This window comes from Gobius niger, assembly GCF_951799975.1.
Source record: "Gobius niger genome assembly, chromosome: 1".
NCBI lineage: Eukaryota > Metazoa > Chordata > Actinopteri > Gobiiformes > Gobiidae > Gobius > Gobius niger.
This window is the reverse complement of record NC_136852.1, coordinates 31784783-31803194: the sequence shown is the minus strand read 5'-3', so window position 1 is coordinate 31803194 and position 18412 is coordinate 31784783. Positions and strand designations below refer to the sequence as shown.

The 18412-nt window shown below is 45.0% G+C and overlaps 1 protein-coding gene across 3 annotated transcripts in view; it reads left to right on the top strand.

Annotated features, from left to right (window-relative positions):
• The window catches only part of bcas3 (BCAS3 microtubule associated cell migration factor), a 463665-nt gene that overhangs the window by 173725 nt on the left and 271528 nt on the right, over positions 1-18412 (top strand). For all 3 annotated transcript variants that reach the window (XM_079559235.1, XM_079559236.1, XM_079559237.1), the window contains 3 exons: positions 4823-4923; positions 9508-9704; positions 9908-10005. In XM_079559235.1, coding sequence (XP_079415361.1) covers positions 4823-4923; positions 9508-9704; positions 9908-10005 — 396 coding nt within the window. The remainder of the gene's footprint in view (positions 1-4822; positions 4924-9507; positions 9705-9907; positions 10006-18412) is intronic.

The window sequence follows — 18412 nt, the reverse complement described above, 5'->3', positions numbered from 1 at the left end:
ATGTTTGTTGAGACTTAGCAGGTTTTAAGCTTAACAGGCCCCCATACCCCGAAGCATGTCGTATTGCCTAACAGTCAGGTAATTGCGGCCATACACATTGCAATTTGAATTAAACAGTTGATCTTAAAGCCCTCATTTTCTAATTGCATATAATTGAACACATAAGTTTACCACACAGTAACGCGCAGGAGCCACTTACCATAAACCAAACCGTTGTAGATTCCCAGCCGCTCTGCCTCCTCCTCCTGTAGATCTAGGGATCCATTAAAAGCTCCTTGTTGTGTGGGGCAATAAGTTTGCACTTAAGGTCATTTGCTGCCTGTAAAGCGGCCTGACGTTTTGTCTTTAAGAGCCGATAATGAGCGTTGTAAAAAGCCGAGGGGGCGATCGGTCTGACGCTGGGACGTGAGAGGGGCAGGCCGGCTCCAGCCTTCAAAACGACGCTCGCTTTAGTCTTGAGGACGTCCACTGAGCAGGCTGAGCTAAACAATAACATCAGTGTTTTTTAAATCTATAGTTTTACTCGTTCTGGAGACACTGTTAGTCACTATAGATTTAAGGTGGCATCGGGCGCTGGAACCACTTAGGCAGTAATCGCTCACTGTGTGATACCAGCGCCGACAATGAATGTTCTCTAGCCTGTTAGCCGCCAAAACTCTCATAGTGACCACAATTGAATTTCATCACAGCCATTTGTCTTCCCCTTTTTTGCCCATAAAATGTGAAATGCTTGAAAACCTCAGACCCAGTGATGCTGCTTATTTATTATCCTAATTGTCCCAAATGTCATAATCCTGTGACAGAGTCAGAGTCAGAGTGTTCTGAACAGAATCAAACGAGGCCCAGTTCACAACACTTGAAGGGACTTCTCTATGCACCGGGGTGTGTGTGAGAGGGGTCAGCGGAGGTCGGATGGCACAGATTGGCTGCCTCTCTTCTTCCAGCCTACGCTCCAGGGCAGCTGTGGCTACAATAGGCCATTTTCACAGCGACGTCACATCATTAATTGCGGTTCATTTAGGGAACAGATAGGTTTGATTGTCTCCTCGGTGATTATCTGACTGAAACTTCCTGCCCAGCGTGTAATGTTTACAATGATGATTGTTATTATTTTGTGCTTGAATTTCTGCTGAATTCCCCGTAGGCCTTCTGTAGAACCTTAGATACTTGTAAACTGATACGAGATATACTACTCCGGAAGAAAGATGCAGAAGCAGGATGTGGCGTTTGTAGCACCAAGTATGAAGTGAGTGGATAGTAGCTTTGAGTGTAAGCCAAGAGCACACTGCCATGGAAATAAATCACTCAGTTTAGTTGAATGCAGTTTATTTGTTTCTCCACAAGTTTCGGCAAGTACTTCTATTGTATACTCTGGTGGAAAAAAAGACATTTGATAAGAAAATAACTGGACTGAGAATAAAATGGCCTCTTTAAAAGGTTATTTCAGTTTTGTACAGTTCTTCTTCTTTGGCTGCTCCTCTCACATCTGAACCCATCTCCCCCGTGAAACTCGACCCAGTCGTCCACCAACTGCTCCTCAGCATCAATAATTAAAAGGCGCCCATCTATTGGCCCCCGGGGGTCAGAGAGCACGTATGAGACGGCCACGCGGGAGAAAGGGGAAGGCTGGGGGAGGCAGGAGTGTGGAGAGCGCGGCGGCCAGGGAGCTGTGATTGGGTTTAATAAATAACAACGCACGGCTTTGTTCTGAGGAGGACAGTGTTTCAGAGAGATCACTTTCACCGGTGTGGTGTCGGTGACTGCTAAAGGTCATGTGTACAGCATGTTTACCACAGCGAGCAGCTAACGGAGGCCTATACCAGCCCAGTATATAATATACAGGCCCGAGACAGGCATGTGATCTATATATTACAATACTAATACATATACCAGCCCAGTATACAATATACAGGCCCGAGACAGGCATGTGATCTATATATTACAGTACTAATACATATACCAGCCCAGTATATAATATACAGGCCTGAGACAGGCATGTGATCTATATATTACAATACTAACACATATACCAGCCCAGTATACAATATACAGGCCTGAGACAGGCATGTGATCTATATATTACAATACTAATACATATACCAGCCCAGTATATAATATACAGGCCTGAGACAGGCATGTGATCTATATATTACAATACTAATCCATATACCAGCCCAGTATACAATATACAGGCCCGAGACAGGCATGTGATCTATATATTACAATACTAATACAAATATCAGCCCAGTATACAATATACAGGCCAGAGACAGGCATGTGATCTATATATTACAATACTAATACAAATATCAGCCCAGTATACAATATACAGGCCCGAGACAGGCATGTGATCTATATATTACAATACTAATACAAATATCAGCCCAGTATACAATATACAGGCCAGAGACAGACATGTGATCTATATATTACAATACTAATACAAATATCAGCCCAGTATACAATATACAGGCCAGAGACAGGCATGTGATCTATATATTACAGTACTAATACATATACCAGCCCAGTATACAATATACAGGCCCGAGACAGGCATGTGATCTATATAGTGCAATATAAATACATTTCTTTAACCATGTTCTAATGTTGTTTCCTCACAAATCTGGAGTTTTCTGTATGTTTTCAGTTCAAAATGTCTGGATGTGTGTGATGCAGGTAAACGTTTCACCACAAAACGCGTGGCTTCTTCAGGGTTGGGTGTAGCAGTGGGCGGGGCAGGTGGAACATTATCAGGTGGAACAGATGGAGCTGAACAGTCCCACCTCCCTGATGGTGCGGAAAGTAAAAATTCTTTCAAAATGTCCACAGACTTTATTATATTATAATACAGAACAATAATAAGAGAACGATGGCAGCTAATCAGCCTGTGGTAAATCATGGACATAGAACAGAGCCATATTTTAAAGTATTCTGTGTTTTCTTTGCTTCAAGCTATACAGACACTATGGTCTGTATAGTTAGCACAGAGCTAATTAGCCTTTACTTCCGGCGTTGGGAGGGGGCGGGACTTGTGAGCTCCTTTCTTCCAATCTCAAGGCAAGCTCTGCCAGTTGTAATCAAGTGAATTTTAAAACCTCCAGGCAGCGTGCACCTGTGCACAGCCATGTGCCACACGTTTAGTAGCAACATGTCGGGGTTACAGGGGACATGCACAATATAGTCTCCTCCTACGGAGCCTGTTCCTCAGATGGGGCAAAAGGCGGGAAGCCCTGTGCTCCAAGCTTGATTGACAGGCTCTGGAGCCTGTTATTGCCCTGAAAAGGCCCAGTTTGTTTGGGTCATAGCGATGTTTAGAAAAATAGAACTTTTTGGAGCCAGGCCTTAAAGCCGTTCGAGGGAGGTCTGAGGTCCCTTTAGAATCCTGTTTCCAAAGTGTGTTTTGGAGACACAGGGGGTAGTACTGCATTAATGTCTGCTCCCTGCCATGAGAACCAAAGAGAAGCCCTTTCGTCGCCCATTGCTCAGCGCTCAAATTGTCTCCCCTATACATCAGCTCTGTCCAAGAAAAGCCCCCCCATTTTTTGTTGTTTTGATTTAAACTCAACACTACTGGCTCTGAAAGACGTCTGAAAGCATAATGCGTGCCTTTCCCGGAGTGTTGTCGATGTGTGTGCATATGGTAGCGTGTGAGTGGAGCTCCGTGTGGTGGTGTGGGGGACATGTGTTCTCTGCTGCCCGGACAGATGGCTCTCTCTCCCTCTCAGGCTTCAGTGATCACCATGGCTGCCTTTATCTGACCTCCTCCGGGACGGGCCTGTTTAACACGGCGCCGGCTAATAAAGTTGTCAGGTCCACATCTGGAGAGCGGATAGAGCAGAAGAGTTGTATCCTCACACACACTCACACACACTTGTTTCTCTGAGCTGTGAGCGGTGCCTGGTCTTTACACCTGCTGCTGCTGCTGCTGCTGCTGCTGAAGGAGCCGCTCAGATATGAATATGCATGAGGGCAAGTGAACGGAGGTGCAGTCATTCGTTTAGACACCCTCTCATTTACACAACCACACAACCGGCCTTCACAAAATCTGCACTAAATGAATCATCATCATCGTTTTTCTTGTGTTGGTCGATGTTGATTCAATCAGATTTTGTTGAAACCAAATAAATCTGGCTTTTACTGCAATGGTTTATGAGACATTTGGAAATAGCCCTTGGTTTAAATGCTTTCCACCAGACCAGCCGATGCCACGGGACTTTCTATGACAGGGAAAAGTGAGTAAAAGTGAGATGTTACAGATCAAGGGGGTTCTGTTAATAAACTGAAATGTAACTGACATTAAACAGGGATCACCGAACTTAAATGTCCTCAGCTTCATGACACTGGCTATTAGGACACATTGATCATTAAGCAAATTGTGCATTATAAATAGGAATTATTAACATGGAAACCTTCAACTGTTGACCATCTTGTTCTTTTAGGCCTAGTTTCTGTCTCGTTCTTAGTTGAAACTGAATATCTCAACGACGATCAAGTGATATTTTTGCAATCAGAAAAATGCCCCATTTCCAATTTTTTTCTCTGCATTTCCCCCATTTTTTTGTGCCATTTTTTTCCCACTCTCCCCCTCATGTAATTAAAAATGGATTAACTGCACAGTCCCAAATCCTCAAATTCCATTCAGAGCTTTTCTAATTTCTCATTTTGTAATTTGATGCATACGATTATGTCCAGATTCCAGAATGATAAACTACATGAACCTGTGTCTGTTGTTGTTCTGTCTTCTCCGTTTTCTTTAAATTTTTCAATATGTAGCTCTGATGCAGACCCATCTGAGCTGTGAAATTGTGTGTTTTTGCCGCAGCGATGCCTCCAGGAAGCCCGGGGCCCATCACGCGTCACGAGTCCTCAGACAGCCTCTGCTCGGACCACAGCGGGCAGGAAGACGAGGAGTGGCTCTCTCAGGTCAGAACTGCACCTACAGCTTCACATTAGCTTTTGTGTGATCAGAGGGCTGGGTACCGCTAAACCATAGCAGGATGGTATCAGAAAACAACAAAGGTCAGGTACTACTGAGGAGGAACCAAAATTACTATACCTTCAAACTATTTGGGAAAGCCCAGATGGCGATGTCATGACCTTGGAAGCACAAGTCTGGTTCATCCTTGGGTGAAATTTCAAGACCCTTGAAGGTCCAGGTACATTGATTCAAACAATAATGGAAATGACCAGTCATCATACAGATCAGAAAGAAGGCGGGTTCTGTGTCCCAGAGATGAACGTGCTGTGTCTGAAATGTGAACATCAACCCAAGAACAAAAGCAAAAGACCTGGTCAAGATGCTGAACCTGGTAAGAGTTTGTCATTATCCAGAGTGAAACAAGACCTGTACCGACATGGGCTGAGAGGGAACTTTGCCAGGAAGAAGAGCTTACTCCAAAAGAATATATAAAGCAAAGGATGAAGACTTTAATTTTTGGAGACACATCCTGTGAAAAAAAAAAAGAATAATTTGGCCGTAATGACATTTGTTACGTTTGGAGGAAAAGGCCTGAGAACACCATCCCAACTGTGAAATACGGGGGGGGGGCATCATCATGCTGTGGGGTTGTTTTGCTGCGGGAGGGACTTCACAAAATAGATGACATCATGAAGAAAGAACTCTGTGGAAATATAGGAGCAACATCTCAAGACATCAGCAGGAAGTTAAAGCTTGGGCACAGATGGGTTTCCCAAATGGACAATGACCCAAAGTGACCCAAAGTGGCTTAAGGAAAACAAAGTCAATGTTTTAAAGTGACCGTCACAAAATCCCGATCTCAGTCCAGTTGAAAAGGTATGTCCAAAGCTGAAAAGGCATGTGCATGCAAGGTGGCCTACAAATGTGTCTCAGTTACACCAGTTCTGTTTGGTGGAATGGACCAACACTCTTGTGAGAAGCTTGTGGAAGGAAATCCAAAACGTTTGATATACATTTTAAAGGCAATTCTACCAAATATTAATGAAATGTATGTAAACTTTTGTTTTTGTAAAAAGTAATTAAAAAAAGCACACAAACTACAACGCTAGACCAAGCAACAAGTGTGCAGTAGATGGAGCAGGCTGCTTCAGAGCTGATAGAGCGCATGTTGTTCGTCATAGCATGTGCTAGCTAATGGCGGTCGTTGCTAAAGTGTTGCGCACACAAACAAACTCAGCCTGAAGCATAAATAGAGCTATCAACACGAATGAATAAAAGGGTTGTTGTTTTCATCATTCATTGTTAGGATCTGCCTGTCATTTCTGGAAAAATAGTTAGTAAAAATTAGTAAATTACTGAGTGCTTATCTCATGTGATTCGTCGCCTAATACATCTTGGGAAATGTGTGTTCTATTTTTGAGCAAGTGCGGTTTGTGAGGAGTGATCATCGATGAAGGAACAAAAAGCAAAGTTCAGCTCGCGTGTTGTTTGGCCCGGTTAACCCTCACGGCTCTGATGGTGCAGGCAGGTAACGCGCTACATTTTAACCATTAATAATTCCACCGCATTTATAATACATGAGCTAAAATGCGCCACCACTTAGCTTCCCCACAGCCCGGCCTCGGATCCGCCATGATATTAGCCAGAAGCAAAACTCTCCATCACGTCTGACGCTTTTTTGGTGTCTTCCTGTGAGATTTGTAACACAGACGCTTCGCACTCTTCCATCTACCCCGTTTTCCTCTGCATCTGCGGCTGCTTTTTCAAACAGCAAAAGCTTGGAATACTTTCTGCAATTCGTCGTTGTAGACCAGCACAAATACAGCGCCATTCTGCACCAACACTGGAGCTTTAACACATATCCTTCTTTGTGTGTATTCTGCCCATAAGGAATTAGCACAGTTATTCCGAGACGAAGGTGCAACAGTTCGAAACAGCTCTGCTCGTTGAGGTCTATACTATGTACAGTCTACAAAAAACATGTTTAACCATTTGGTCTTGTTTGCAGTCATCATAACAGCCGATCTCCTATAGAGTGTTCTTCATGAATGCACAGGCCTATTTTGACCAAAGTGATGAGCAATATCAACCAAATGAATAGATTAATTTACTAATGACCCCTCTGTGCTCTCTCTGCGCTGGAGCCATGAGCTGCTGCTACTTCTAAACCTCTTTGGTCTCTCTGTCCTTCCCAGCTCTCATTTTAATCATCAGTGCGCGTTCAATTTGATCCTGAAGTCTGAACCTTTGCTCTCATGCACACGGACGCAGAGCTTTGTCTGGACCCGCATGACCTCACATCTCTAGCTTTACACCAAACCACCTGGAAAGTCCAAATGTCGGAACCAAGCAGAGGATTGAGCACATGTCCAAATTGGGACGAAGATCGACTTTCATCTTTCCAAACAATTTGCTTTTCTGTTTCTGTAATGCTAGATCATTTCGGTGGGTGCCAGATCATACAGGAGATACAATGTCTATGTAGTTTGAATAGAAAAACATGGGGGTTGCGAACAACAGTGGTTCATACTGTATATAGGGGTTTTGTATTGAAAATGCATGGTTTTATATGAGATAAATACAGTTAACAGTTAATATTACACACACACACACACATGCCATCCGCACTCGTTCACGCCTCATTCATCCACCTCAGGCAACAGCATAAACCCGAAGATGAGATAAACTTAGTTCCCTTTTCATTCTGTGGAGTGAGTCCTGGGTTTATAAACACACTGAGACAATCAGTGCCTTAGTATTATTAACTGATAAGTAAATGCTTGAAATTAGTAAGACGATCGGTGGCTTCTAAAAGTGAAGTAAGCCTCTCTCTGTGGCGCCACGGCCAGAGCAGAGATGTGCAGAGCCGACGTGTCGCAGAGTGTGCTCAGTGAGACGTCAGCGCCTCTGGGGCTCGCAGGGCTTCATGTGGACGAGAACATCTGCCCTTCTCCTCCTCGTACAACATCTGCTGCGCGACACTCAGGGTGCTAAGTCTGCAGCCTCCCTCCTTTCGGTCCACCCTCGTCACAAGAAGCCAGAATGCATCGAGATTTACATTTTTGCTACCACAGCTTAAAATAATTACGCATTGGGACTTAAACAAGTGTCAAAGTTCAGTTTTAGTCATGATTTCTTACGTTTCAGCCTCATTCTGGTCCTGATTTTGAATTTTTGAGCCATGTTTTGATACAAACTGGAGGCAAAAATAAGTTGAAACGGATAATTGGTTTGAAATAGTTGAGTAAAACATCGCAATATACAAAAGCGTCATGAAATATTGACATTTTCTCCCATGTCGTGCAGCCATTCTCTCGTTCCCTCCCCCGCCACCCCGCCCTCCGTGCCCTCATTTGCACAGCTGTGACAGAGCGCATGTACGTCTAACGGCGCAGACCCCACATGTGTGACAGTCGGAGGGATTAGCAGCCCCGGCGCGTCCCCCCTCGACTGTCTGGATGTTGGCACCTCCAGCGCGGGCCTGTTGGGGGCGAGAGGCAGGGCACGCGGATGGGTAAAGATGATGACAAGTGAAGGAGCTCTCGGAGGAGGGCGGAGTGCTGAGGGGGAGCAGGGAGGAGGCGCAGGCTTGGCGTGAGAGGTGGGGGAGTTTAAAGGCGTAACCCGGGGTGTAAGTGGCTGTAGTCTTCGAGACCGTCCCGGGATAGCGGTGGCAGTTCCGTGACATAGGGTGGCGCCAGGACTTGATGCAGAGTTTGTTTTTTACTAACAGTTTCCAAACACCTGAGCTGGGCAATTCAAGATGATTTCATGATTTAAGAGAATATTGGTAGTCGATCTCTAAACAATGTCAATCCATATTACTTATCCATATTTTAAAGGCGTTTGTGCTGTATATTATCTCTGGTTTTTGGGACGTCCTGCTTTAGTGTAGCCTCAGCTCCTTTCGAGTGGGAAGGTTGGAATGCCGGGGTGGCCCGTGCATCCCTGCAGGCGCACCCTGAACTGAAACTGCTTCTGTCAACACGGAAACAAGAGAAGTGATCTGCAAGTGAACAGCCATTCCAATGTCAAAAGGATTTAACCTCAATCTAGTAGGAAAGCAAACAGCGATATGGACTTCCTCCATACTTCATGTCCCGATTTGGTCTACAATGGCAAAGGTTGACAGCCTAACTTTACTGATTGTCGAGAATGAGCAAATGATTAATGGATGAAATTGTTATGCAACTTTATCCTCATCATTCCCATTCTAATCCCGGTCCCTTTGCGCTTGTAAAACTCTCCCCGTGATCTCCGCCGAGCGCTCGCACTCAGCTGAACCGCGCCTCTAAAAGCGTGCTCATATCCCTCCTCTCTGGCATGGTGTCGGGCCGCGTTATGGCCGCGTGCTGAAGCCGTGCACAAGAGTGTCTGAGATGAGATGAAAGTTTCTCCCACTGGGTTAATCCCCGTCAGAATGAGGCAGTGACAGTGGCAGATAACCCGGAGCTCAGGCCCGCGGGACCTGGGCTTGTCACCGCTCCGCATTAGGGAAAGTAGGCTGCCAGGCAAACTTTAGACTCCAATACTCAGCCTAAAAATAAAACTTGACAAAGTCCCTAACGCCTCTCTTCCCGCTCTTTCAGGTGGAGATCGTGACCCACACCGGCCCTCACCGCCGCCTCTGGATGGGCCCGCAGTTCCAGTTCAAGACCCTCCATCCTTCGGGCCAGACGACGGTCATCTCCTCCTCCTCCTCAGTGCTCCAGTCCCAGGGCCCCTCCGAGGTCCAGCAGCCCCTGCTAGACTTCGACACGGACGACCTGGACCTGCAAAGCCTCCGGTAAGTTCAGCCAGAAAGTCCCGGGATTGGACAACTTCTGTCACTGACCGCTGCAGACCGGGAACATGAGCTCCATACCGTTTCTCAGACCTCTCAAGTCATGTTAAGCGGCCAATTACGTCCAAACACCACAGGAACTGTTTGAATATCAGAATCCCTCACTAAACTCACGTGGAATCGATCATACTTTCTCCCACTCCCAGGATCCAGCCGATGCGCTCTGAGCCTGTCAGCATGCCCGGATCTTCACGTCTCATCTCCGATCGCCGAGGACAGTCCACCCTCCTGGACACAGGAGCAGGTAGGACACTAAGGCTGTTCCATCGCTCCCTTTTCAGACCCTCCTGTGCTTCATCCATCATTCATTCATTCATCGTCTGATCAGACTCACGTCGCTGCATCATGACTTTGTATTTTTTTTGCATATTTGCTTTGGTTTTTGGCTTTTTTCTTTCTCTTGTCGGTTTGACTTGAGGTGGTTTATCCATGCCCTTTGTTTGATCAATTACACACAACATGGAAAAAAGGTACAGGATCAATGTACAATTGTTATCATGCTACTATGCTGTCTCCAAACATCAGCGAATTCTCCGGACACTCGGTTTCTTGTTTTTGACGTGCCGCTGGTCGCCCTGTCTCCTTTAATCCGCGGTGGATGGGAGTATAATCTAATCTCGCTCAGATGACAGGATTTCCCCTTTGGAAACATGTCCACTGTGTCCGCTGTCCCTAATGCTGTTACCACGGCTCTGACTGTGCCTTTTACTGCATGTCTGAGCTGCAACACCTAAAGCAGCTTCTCTGAAATCATACTGTCAGACAACAGCAACAGTCCACAATAAGAGGATCCTTAAAGGTGTGAAGGTATATTTACTCTCAAACACATCTTTATCACTATCATCCACTTTGTTGTTAATGTAATATTGAAACGGGTCAAACAAAATGTCCAGGGGTTTCACTTCCTGATATTCACACAAAATCCCCAGAAGCCCCTCCCGCTCCCCTCCCTTTTACTGCCCAGCTTTTTCAATGAAGAGATTAGATGGTGAGGTGAGCATTTCCTAGATACAAAACTGTAATGGAAAGAATTGCTGCTGAGGAAAATTCAAAGATTATTCAAAGTTATGTGCTAGCAATGAAAGCATGTAAACAGCAGAGAGCATGCGAAAGATGAACACATTGGTTTTCTCAGACTTTGTCCACAAACGTTCTGCCTATGCTCCTATAAATAAAAGAACGTGAGCTGTGTTAGAAAAAGTTGCTAAAGTTGGGCTCACAAAACCAACATATTACAATATTGTTCATTTGAGTACTTTAGTTAGCGTGCTCCAACTCTGCCGGACAAAACCCGGTCTAACCCCTGTTTAAAGCAGGTCTAAGCATGGACTTTCCGCGGCACTAATCGATTCCATTTCCCCGACACCTATAGCGTGACATTGTCTGGGTTTGCAGATAGCTGAGTGGCTGTGGCGTCTGCTCTTATCGCCGCGTCTTGTGACAGCGCTGTTCATCTGATCAGATCTCCTCTCCACCCCCGCCCTCTCCTCCTCCTCTCCCCCTCCTTTGAGAAAGTATGTGCCGCTCGCGTTGTCACCGAGAGGGCGTGCGGGGCACCGTGAGTTTACATTTGTGATGGTGCCAGAGCATTGCGAGGAGCTGACGTTGTTTCCTAGCCTTACACTGAGAGCGAGTTCAGAAGGGCAACTGTTTCACGCTGATCTGGATCTAGTTTAGCAAGGTGGTTGCCATGGATTGTTGTGATTAAAATGCTGATTGTGATGGATACAGACGGCATCTCGTCATAGAAGGGGGCGTGGCTTCGCCGAGGGGGAAAATAGAATCTTTAGAGAAACACAATTTTTCAATCTTTTTTTGCCATTTTCAGGTGGAATATCAACTTATTCATCACACATAAATAAAGTCAAGTGTAAATCGGGCCCATTAGGATATTTTCTCACAGCAGATTGTTCAGTAAAAGTGACAAAACGGCAGTTGTAGCAAGCGCTAGCTAACCGTTAGCGTTAGCCCGATGCTACCATGTTGCATCATGTTAGCATTCTCCGTTATTCATGTATTTATGGGATGTTGAACCACTTTGCTCCTCCCCATGTCTTTGTATCATTATTTAGTAGAAACTATATTCATAATTCAGCATTTGTTAAAGTAGTTTTTGAATAATTAAATAGTTTTCCCCCTTAACTGTTTTCAAAAATGACCATATATGGGCGATTCCAGAGATGCCGTCTGTATCTATCATAAATATGTGTTTAATTGTGAAGCTGGTTGTGGTAAAAGGAGTAGATGAGACAGAGGCTTTGTTTCCAGGTGAAAGCCCAGTTTATAATGCTATAAAAAAAATACTTGCAGTTTCTCCCCTTGGTCTCACGACGATTATATGCTCTTATTGAATTACATGTTGTCTCCAAGCAATACATTCCATCCTTTTGTATGATTGTGATCTGTGAGTGAGCGATCGGGCTCAGCATAAATGTTTTATAGTGTTGGTAAAGTTATGTTTTGTGCCAATATCGTGCGATCATTACAACATTCGGACCTTCTCAGGGCTTTTTTGGTGGAAGTCCAACATGAAGCTATCTGTAGTTGTGTAGTTTATAACGTTGTGCACATGCATCCTCTCCCTGGGCCTGTGACACAGACACACGGACGCACACAGAGACATGGAGAGGCGGTGGTAGGATGGAGGCGATGATTATCTGGCCTCGGGAGCTCCTCTGTTGTGTCCTCTCTGTGCCGTGGCGCCGCATTTATCACAGCCACATCAGTCCGTCTCTGCCCTGTGTCTGTGTCACCAACGACTGACGACTCAACCTGGACTAAACCGGGACTAAAGGAGAGCTCGGGATCGCCGTACAAGCACTTGATATCTAGCTGTAGTAGACCTAAGATACAGATGTGGACACTTCGCAGCATGGAGTACGTCTTAGATTTTTATTATTTTATGCTTTCAGTAAAATTCAAGAGCCAGACTAATATTTCTCTACGGAAATGAATAAAGTATAGTTTAACGTACAGTGCAAATAACATACATGTGCGTTCAGACCATTCTCAACCAAAGATTTTGTTATAGTGACATTGGAATAATAAATACAGTTCTGAATACTCCCCGAAGCCGCTGTGTTGTCATCTCTCCGTTGTAGCTTCACTTTTCCACCGCACAGGCTCATGTTGGACAGACTTTGCGGATCAATGTGTGTAAGAGAGCCCTGCCTGCACCTGAGTTTGTGCTGCTGTTTTTAGCTGCAGAAAGAGTAGCCCAGGACTTCCAGCAAACGGGCCGCGGCTTCTCTCTGCGGTCTGAAAGTACATACCGGGAAGGACCGCAGAGGAGCAGGAGGAAGCCACCGGTGTCTCCACGACGCGTAATGTGTCTGAGTGTCACTGCACCGCCCCCGCCCCGGAGATCAATGCTGCCTTTTACATACGGGCTCTGATGGACTTCTCTTCCTCATCGTTTACCTCCTCCTTCCTTTTCCTATATCTCAGAAGGAACTAATATATCAGCCAGAGAGAAGGTTTCATTGCTTTAGGTCCTCTTTCAAATGGCTTCCTTTCAGAACCTTCACCAACAATAGCATTTGTTTAGTTAGTTCATTTATCAGGACTTGATAACAGCTTGCTAGTGTGACACAGTTTGTATTCTGTATACATATAAACCACTCTAATATATTATGAGCAGGGCGTCCACGAAGTGTTAAGAAAAGTCCGACAATAATATTTAGCCGGTCTTAGTTTTGAAGAGCGTGTATATATTTATTTTATTTTATTTATTTATTTGGTCAGTACAGTGCATGCATGTAAACACGCCACGACGGATTTATAGCACACTCTTACTCATTATCGCTCACAGGTTTTAAGTGGTCGGAGAAACTGGAGGAAGCCTACGCAGACATGGGGAGAACATGCAAACTCCACAGAAAGGCCCACGTCCAGGCGGGAATCAAACCCATTCTTTTCAAACCTGACCCAGGTTTTATGGCGTTGATTGGACCATCATCTAGTGTGACTTGTGATTGGAGACAACGTGTTCTGCAGCTTAGAAGCATTTTTTCCCCTCCTCTGAAATCTATTGTCTTCATTTAGGCACTTTAAAAAGTCGTTATAAGGCATGAAATCTTACAAGTATTTTGCAGAGTTTTAAAAGGCTCTACTTTTGACTTCAGGGTTCCTGCGTATACTCTACTCAGTGACACCTGGTTGTGAAAGACCGTCCCACTCCACACCGCCCAGTACGAAAGACTTCGGCCTCATCTCTTATTTTCCCTTTCTCTTATTTCGGAAATGCTTTCAAAGCCTCTCCTAACGTCCCTTTTGTTCATTTTGTCCAACACATGTCTGCATGCTTGTTTTCCTTTCCATCCATTTCCCTCTCTCAATGTATGCTTTCTTGTCTAAATGCCTCCTGAAGTGTAATTTCTCTGGTCATGTGCTTGTCGTTTTCAGTACAGTAACTCACTTAAAGCGTCTCCCCTCTGTCTGTGCCCTTATCGGCGGCCTCTCTTCCCTTATCTGCTTTCTCTCTCCCTCGTCTTATCAGCTCTTCCCCGAGGTGGTAGACGCCAAAGACACACACTCGCGCTCGCTCACATACAGTAGAGCCTTCTTACTCGGCACATCGGCCCGGGTCCAAATCAATGTCTTATCAATCGCTCTCATCTTTTCTTTTCTTTTTTCTTTTTTTACCCTTGGGTTTGCCACGGAGAGCGTTTGTGCACTGTTGCTAGACGGCGCGGTGACGTTTTACGGCCCCGAAAAGGCAGAGGAGACCGGCCTGAAATTGAGATAAAGTTGCCCCAGACGGACAGGGAGCTGTATTTAATCATCGTGTTTGCCGAGGAGACGAGTTAACGGCTTGTGTGTTTTGACTCGCCATAGAAAATGTCAGTGATGCACAGAGCAGGAAGGATGAGATGTGAAGAGTGCGATTTGGAGTCAGAAGCAGCTTGGTATTAACATGGAAATAGGATGGTAACTATAGGGATGATACTGTCAACAACTAACTGCTAGTTCTCAATAGATAAAAAGGCTCTCCAGTTTCCTGTTAGTGGGAGCACTTCCTGTGAGCGGGGATTTCAATGGTCATTCATGTGTCCACACGCAGCAGGGTATCCCAGAAAACAACTATATTCCTAGGATTTGGCCCTGCCTGACCTGCCAAACTACATGCTTTTCAAAGACATAGTCTGGGAGCAGCATGAGCTCAACGATTTCCCGGTGACTGTGATTGACGGCATCAACCAATCAGAGCAACGCTGAATACGTCACAGTAACAAGTGTCAGGAAGCCTTTTAAAAAACGTCCTTTTTTACGAGGAACGATTCCAACGCTGTTTCTTGCTCCGGTTTTAGGGATTTAATATTTTCCAAATGATTTAAAACAGACGAAAGAGCAGAAGAAAACAGTGTGTCGATCGCCGCGCCGCCATCTTTAATGTTTAGGAAGAGTTCGTGGTGGTGACGGCTTCCGTCTCTTGGTGCGTGATTGGACTGATGTGGGTCAAATCGTGGAATGATTGGCTGAGAGCAGCCGCCCAGACGGTTCTTCTTTTGAACAGAAAGGAGGAGAGTCTGGCAGGCCAGGCAAGATTTGGCCCATCATCCGATTCCACAATAAAAAGTGCAGTCGGCAACTAAAGATGCTCTGACGACCTGCCTCAAAACTGTGTTTGTTTTAACGATTGTTCAGGCGCTTTTTGTTTTTACAAGCTCAAGTTCTGCTACTGGAAGAGCGCCAGCGATGGAGTACTTTACAGTCGGCTATTTTCTGCCAAATAACCAACCCATGGTGGGGCATGGTCCTTGAAGACACCAGCAGCGGTTCAGATCACGCCGCCTGCTGCTGGGAGAACTTTGAGATGAAGTCGTCCTCTTGGAGGAAGGAATGAGACAAATGTCACTGTCCTCACAGCTGCCGGTGTCAGCAAGGACAGTGCTGTCATGTGATCACCGGTCAGTGATCAGTAATATTTATCTGAAAGAAGATCACAAAAAATGGCATGCCTTTGGTCTGTTGTCTCACATAGTTTGGCTGGTCTGTAGAGCTCTAACGGTGGGACCCCAGGTCATACAGCTGTGACACGTATGTGGAGAGATTTGAACATTGAATGTACTTGACATATGTGTGGTTAGGTGTGGATGGTGTATTTATTTAAAAGGGAGGCTATATCATTATGGAGGAGGCTGCTGCGTTGAGTGGGGCGGCGGTGAAGTGTGCCGGCCCATCAGCGGCCAGTGTGTGAGACTTTAATCGGTGTTAAATCAGACTCTATCAGACACATTAGTCTCGTTTTTACAGAGAGAGCTCACACCTCGGCTATCTCTGTCCCTGAGCTGCTGTGAGGCACTTTACACTCCATCAGGACTTCAGGACTCTACAGGGGTTATTGTCCCATTTAAGCGCAACAGTTCACCCAATAAAACAGAATCCTACACCAGCGTTTATTCCATGAAGAGAGATTAGTTCACTCTTCTTTCTGCGAGACTCGAGAGCTAACGACTCTGCCACCATGCGAGCGGAGTCCAAGCACGTAATTACCTGAACCAGTGGTTGCAGACAAAGGCATCTTTCAGTAAAGTCCTTATTTTGTGACTTTGCACCTGTTTGTCTCTGAGACAAAGGCGCTGTTGTCTCGACGACCCACCACCACCTTCCACTGGAGCTGCACCACCTGTGTGTTCCTTACAGATGGACAGTAATCTTAATATGCAAGTTTGCCCACACTTAGCATGTATCCTCAATGCTCTGGTGCACCCATGTTTTGATCACTTTAGAAAGGGCCCTTTCAATGCCAGTACCTCCAAACTTCCACTGTCTGTTTTTGCTATTTCAATCATATTCTATAACATTATAAAAGATTACTCTCCCACAGATATCAAAACATTATTTGAACAACTACAGCAGGAATGTTCTACTTATAGTATTACCGGTGCAAAAACTGAAAATATTTAGTTGCAGCCTCATACACACAAGCAGCCAAAGCAGTCTCAGTCTGGAGCCCTTAGCCTTTAATCCGCTAAAACAATAAATACAAACTTGAATTAGATAAGGAAGGAAGCATTGGTAGCATATGCTTTTCTTCATTTCATTTGATGGGGAAATGAAAGTCTTTGCACACATGTAGTTTGTATCATTTTCCACGGCTATCTTTTAAAGCTAATGCTAAGTAATGCTCATATATATTAAAAAAATCACTTTGGATTTGCTTGCAGCAGTTTGATTCACGCTGGCTAAAACTGGCTGCGCTCCCTGCCTCCTTTGCACCTGTCTTCATCCCCGCCCCGGCCGATACAGGACCCCACTTGTACCGCCTTCTCCACCACCCTGAGGCGATCGGGGCTTTCCCCCCCCAAAAAAAAAGAAGAAGAAAAAAAGTCACATTATTCTCGCACAAACCCGGTGAGACCCTCTTCATACTTGAGCGCTTGACCATTTAAAAAAAAAAAAAAAAAAAAAAAAAAAACCTCCTCCAGGCACCTGCTCTGGAGGTATTCTGCCCTGTGTAACCTACACCCCGAAATTACCCCTGGAGCTCCACAAAGGAAGCCCTGTGCTCCCTGTGCCATAGCGGCCTCGGCAGCCAGAAAGATGCCTCGCCACCCGATCCCCGTCCAAAACACAAATACGCTCATTTTGCTTTTATCAATGGGCACCTTTGTCACCCTCACTCCGACCTGGAACAATGTCCTGAGGGGTGCACTGGGCCACCGTTAGCACATAGCGCCTCTTCTTTTTTTTTTTTGTCATCACCTGGTATTCAAAAGCAGAGGAAGCGAACCGGAGATGTTTTATCAGTGGAAAGTGATATAGTAAAAATAATGGGGCTGCTCTCTGCCTTATTTTTCTCATTTCCAAACCCAAAAATCGGAAGCTTGTTTGAATTGTTGTGGTCTAAACCTATTCCTAACACATCTTTAGCATCTCGATTTTTATTAGCAACGTTTTACAACTATAAAGGAGCGCTCTGTTTACAATGTTAGCCTGCACCAAGCGAATTGTTTTCTAGCGTCAGTGCTGTACTTCCTGGTTGACACTGGCTATAATAATAGGCCGCGAATGTCTACAAACACACTATCCGACTTTATATTGAGTATCACTGCTGGGATGGAATTGCAATAAAACTTTAAAGGCTTATGGAGGTTTTCAAACAGCGGTCCAAACCCATTATTTGCCTTTCATTAGCGAGAAGTGTATTGTAAAATGAAATACTATTACAGCAAAACTGAGCCTCAACAAGTAAATGAACGAAAGCAACCCTTACGTAGTATTGATATCCGCATAGGGCCTGTATGTTGTTACTACTGATTCAACATGAGTACCACTATGACTAACAGTCGTTGTTTTTATTGTCTTGAATGGGGTGTACACATTTTTACGCTCATGAAAGGGGAAGCCATTTTATTTGCAGACAGGGGAAAAGAAAGATCACTGCTCAGCATCTGCAGCGCGTTGTGAGCGATTTCAAACCTGGAAGAGAGACCGATCCCGAATCAATCAGCATCACCAGAACAAATCAACACATGCCCCATTTGATTTGATTCAAAAACAAGACACATTCGATACAGGGCCTCAAAGTCTGCCATGTGGTGACAAGAGGTGGGCATTTCTGCTTCTGTCCACTCCTGGTCAGATACAACCCCAAAATAAAGCCGTTTTATTGATTGTTGTTGTTTGCATTACAGTTAAATGATTAA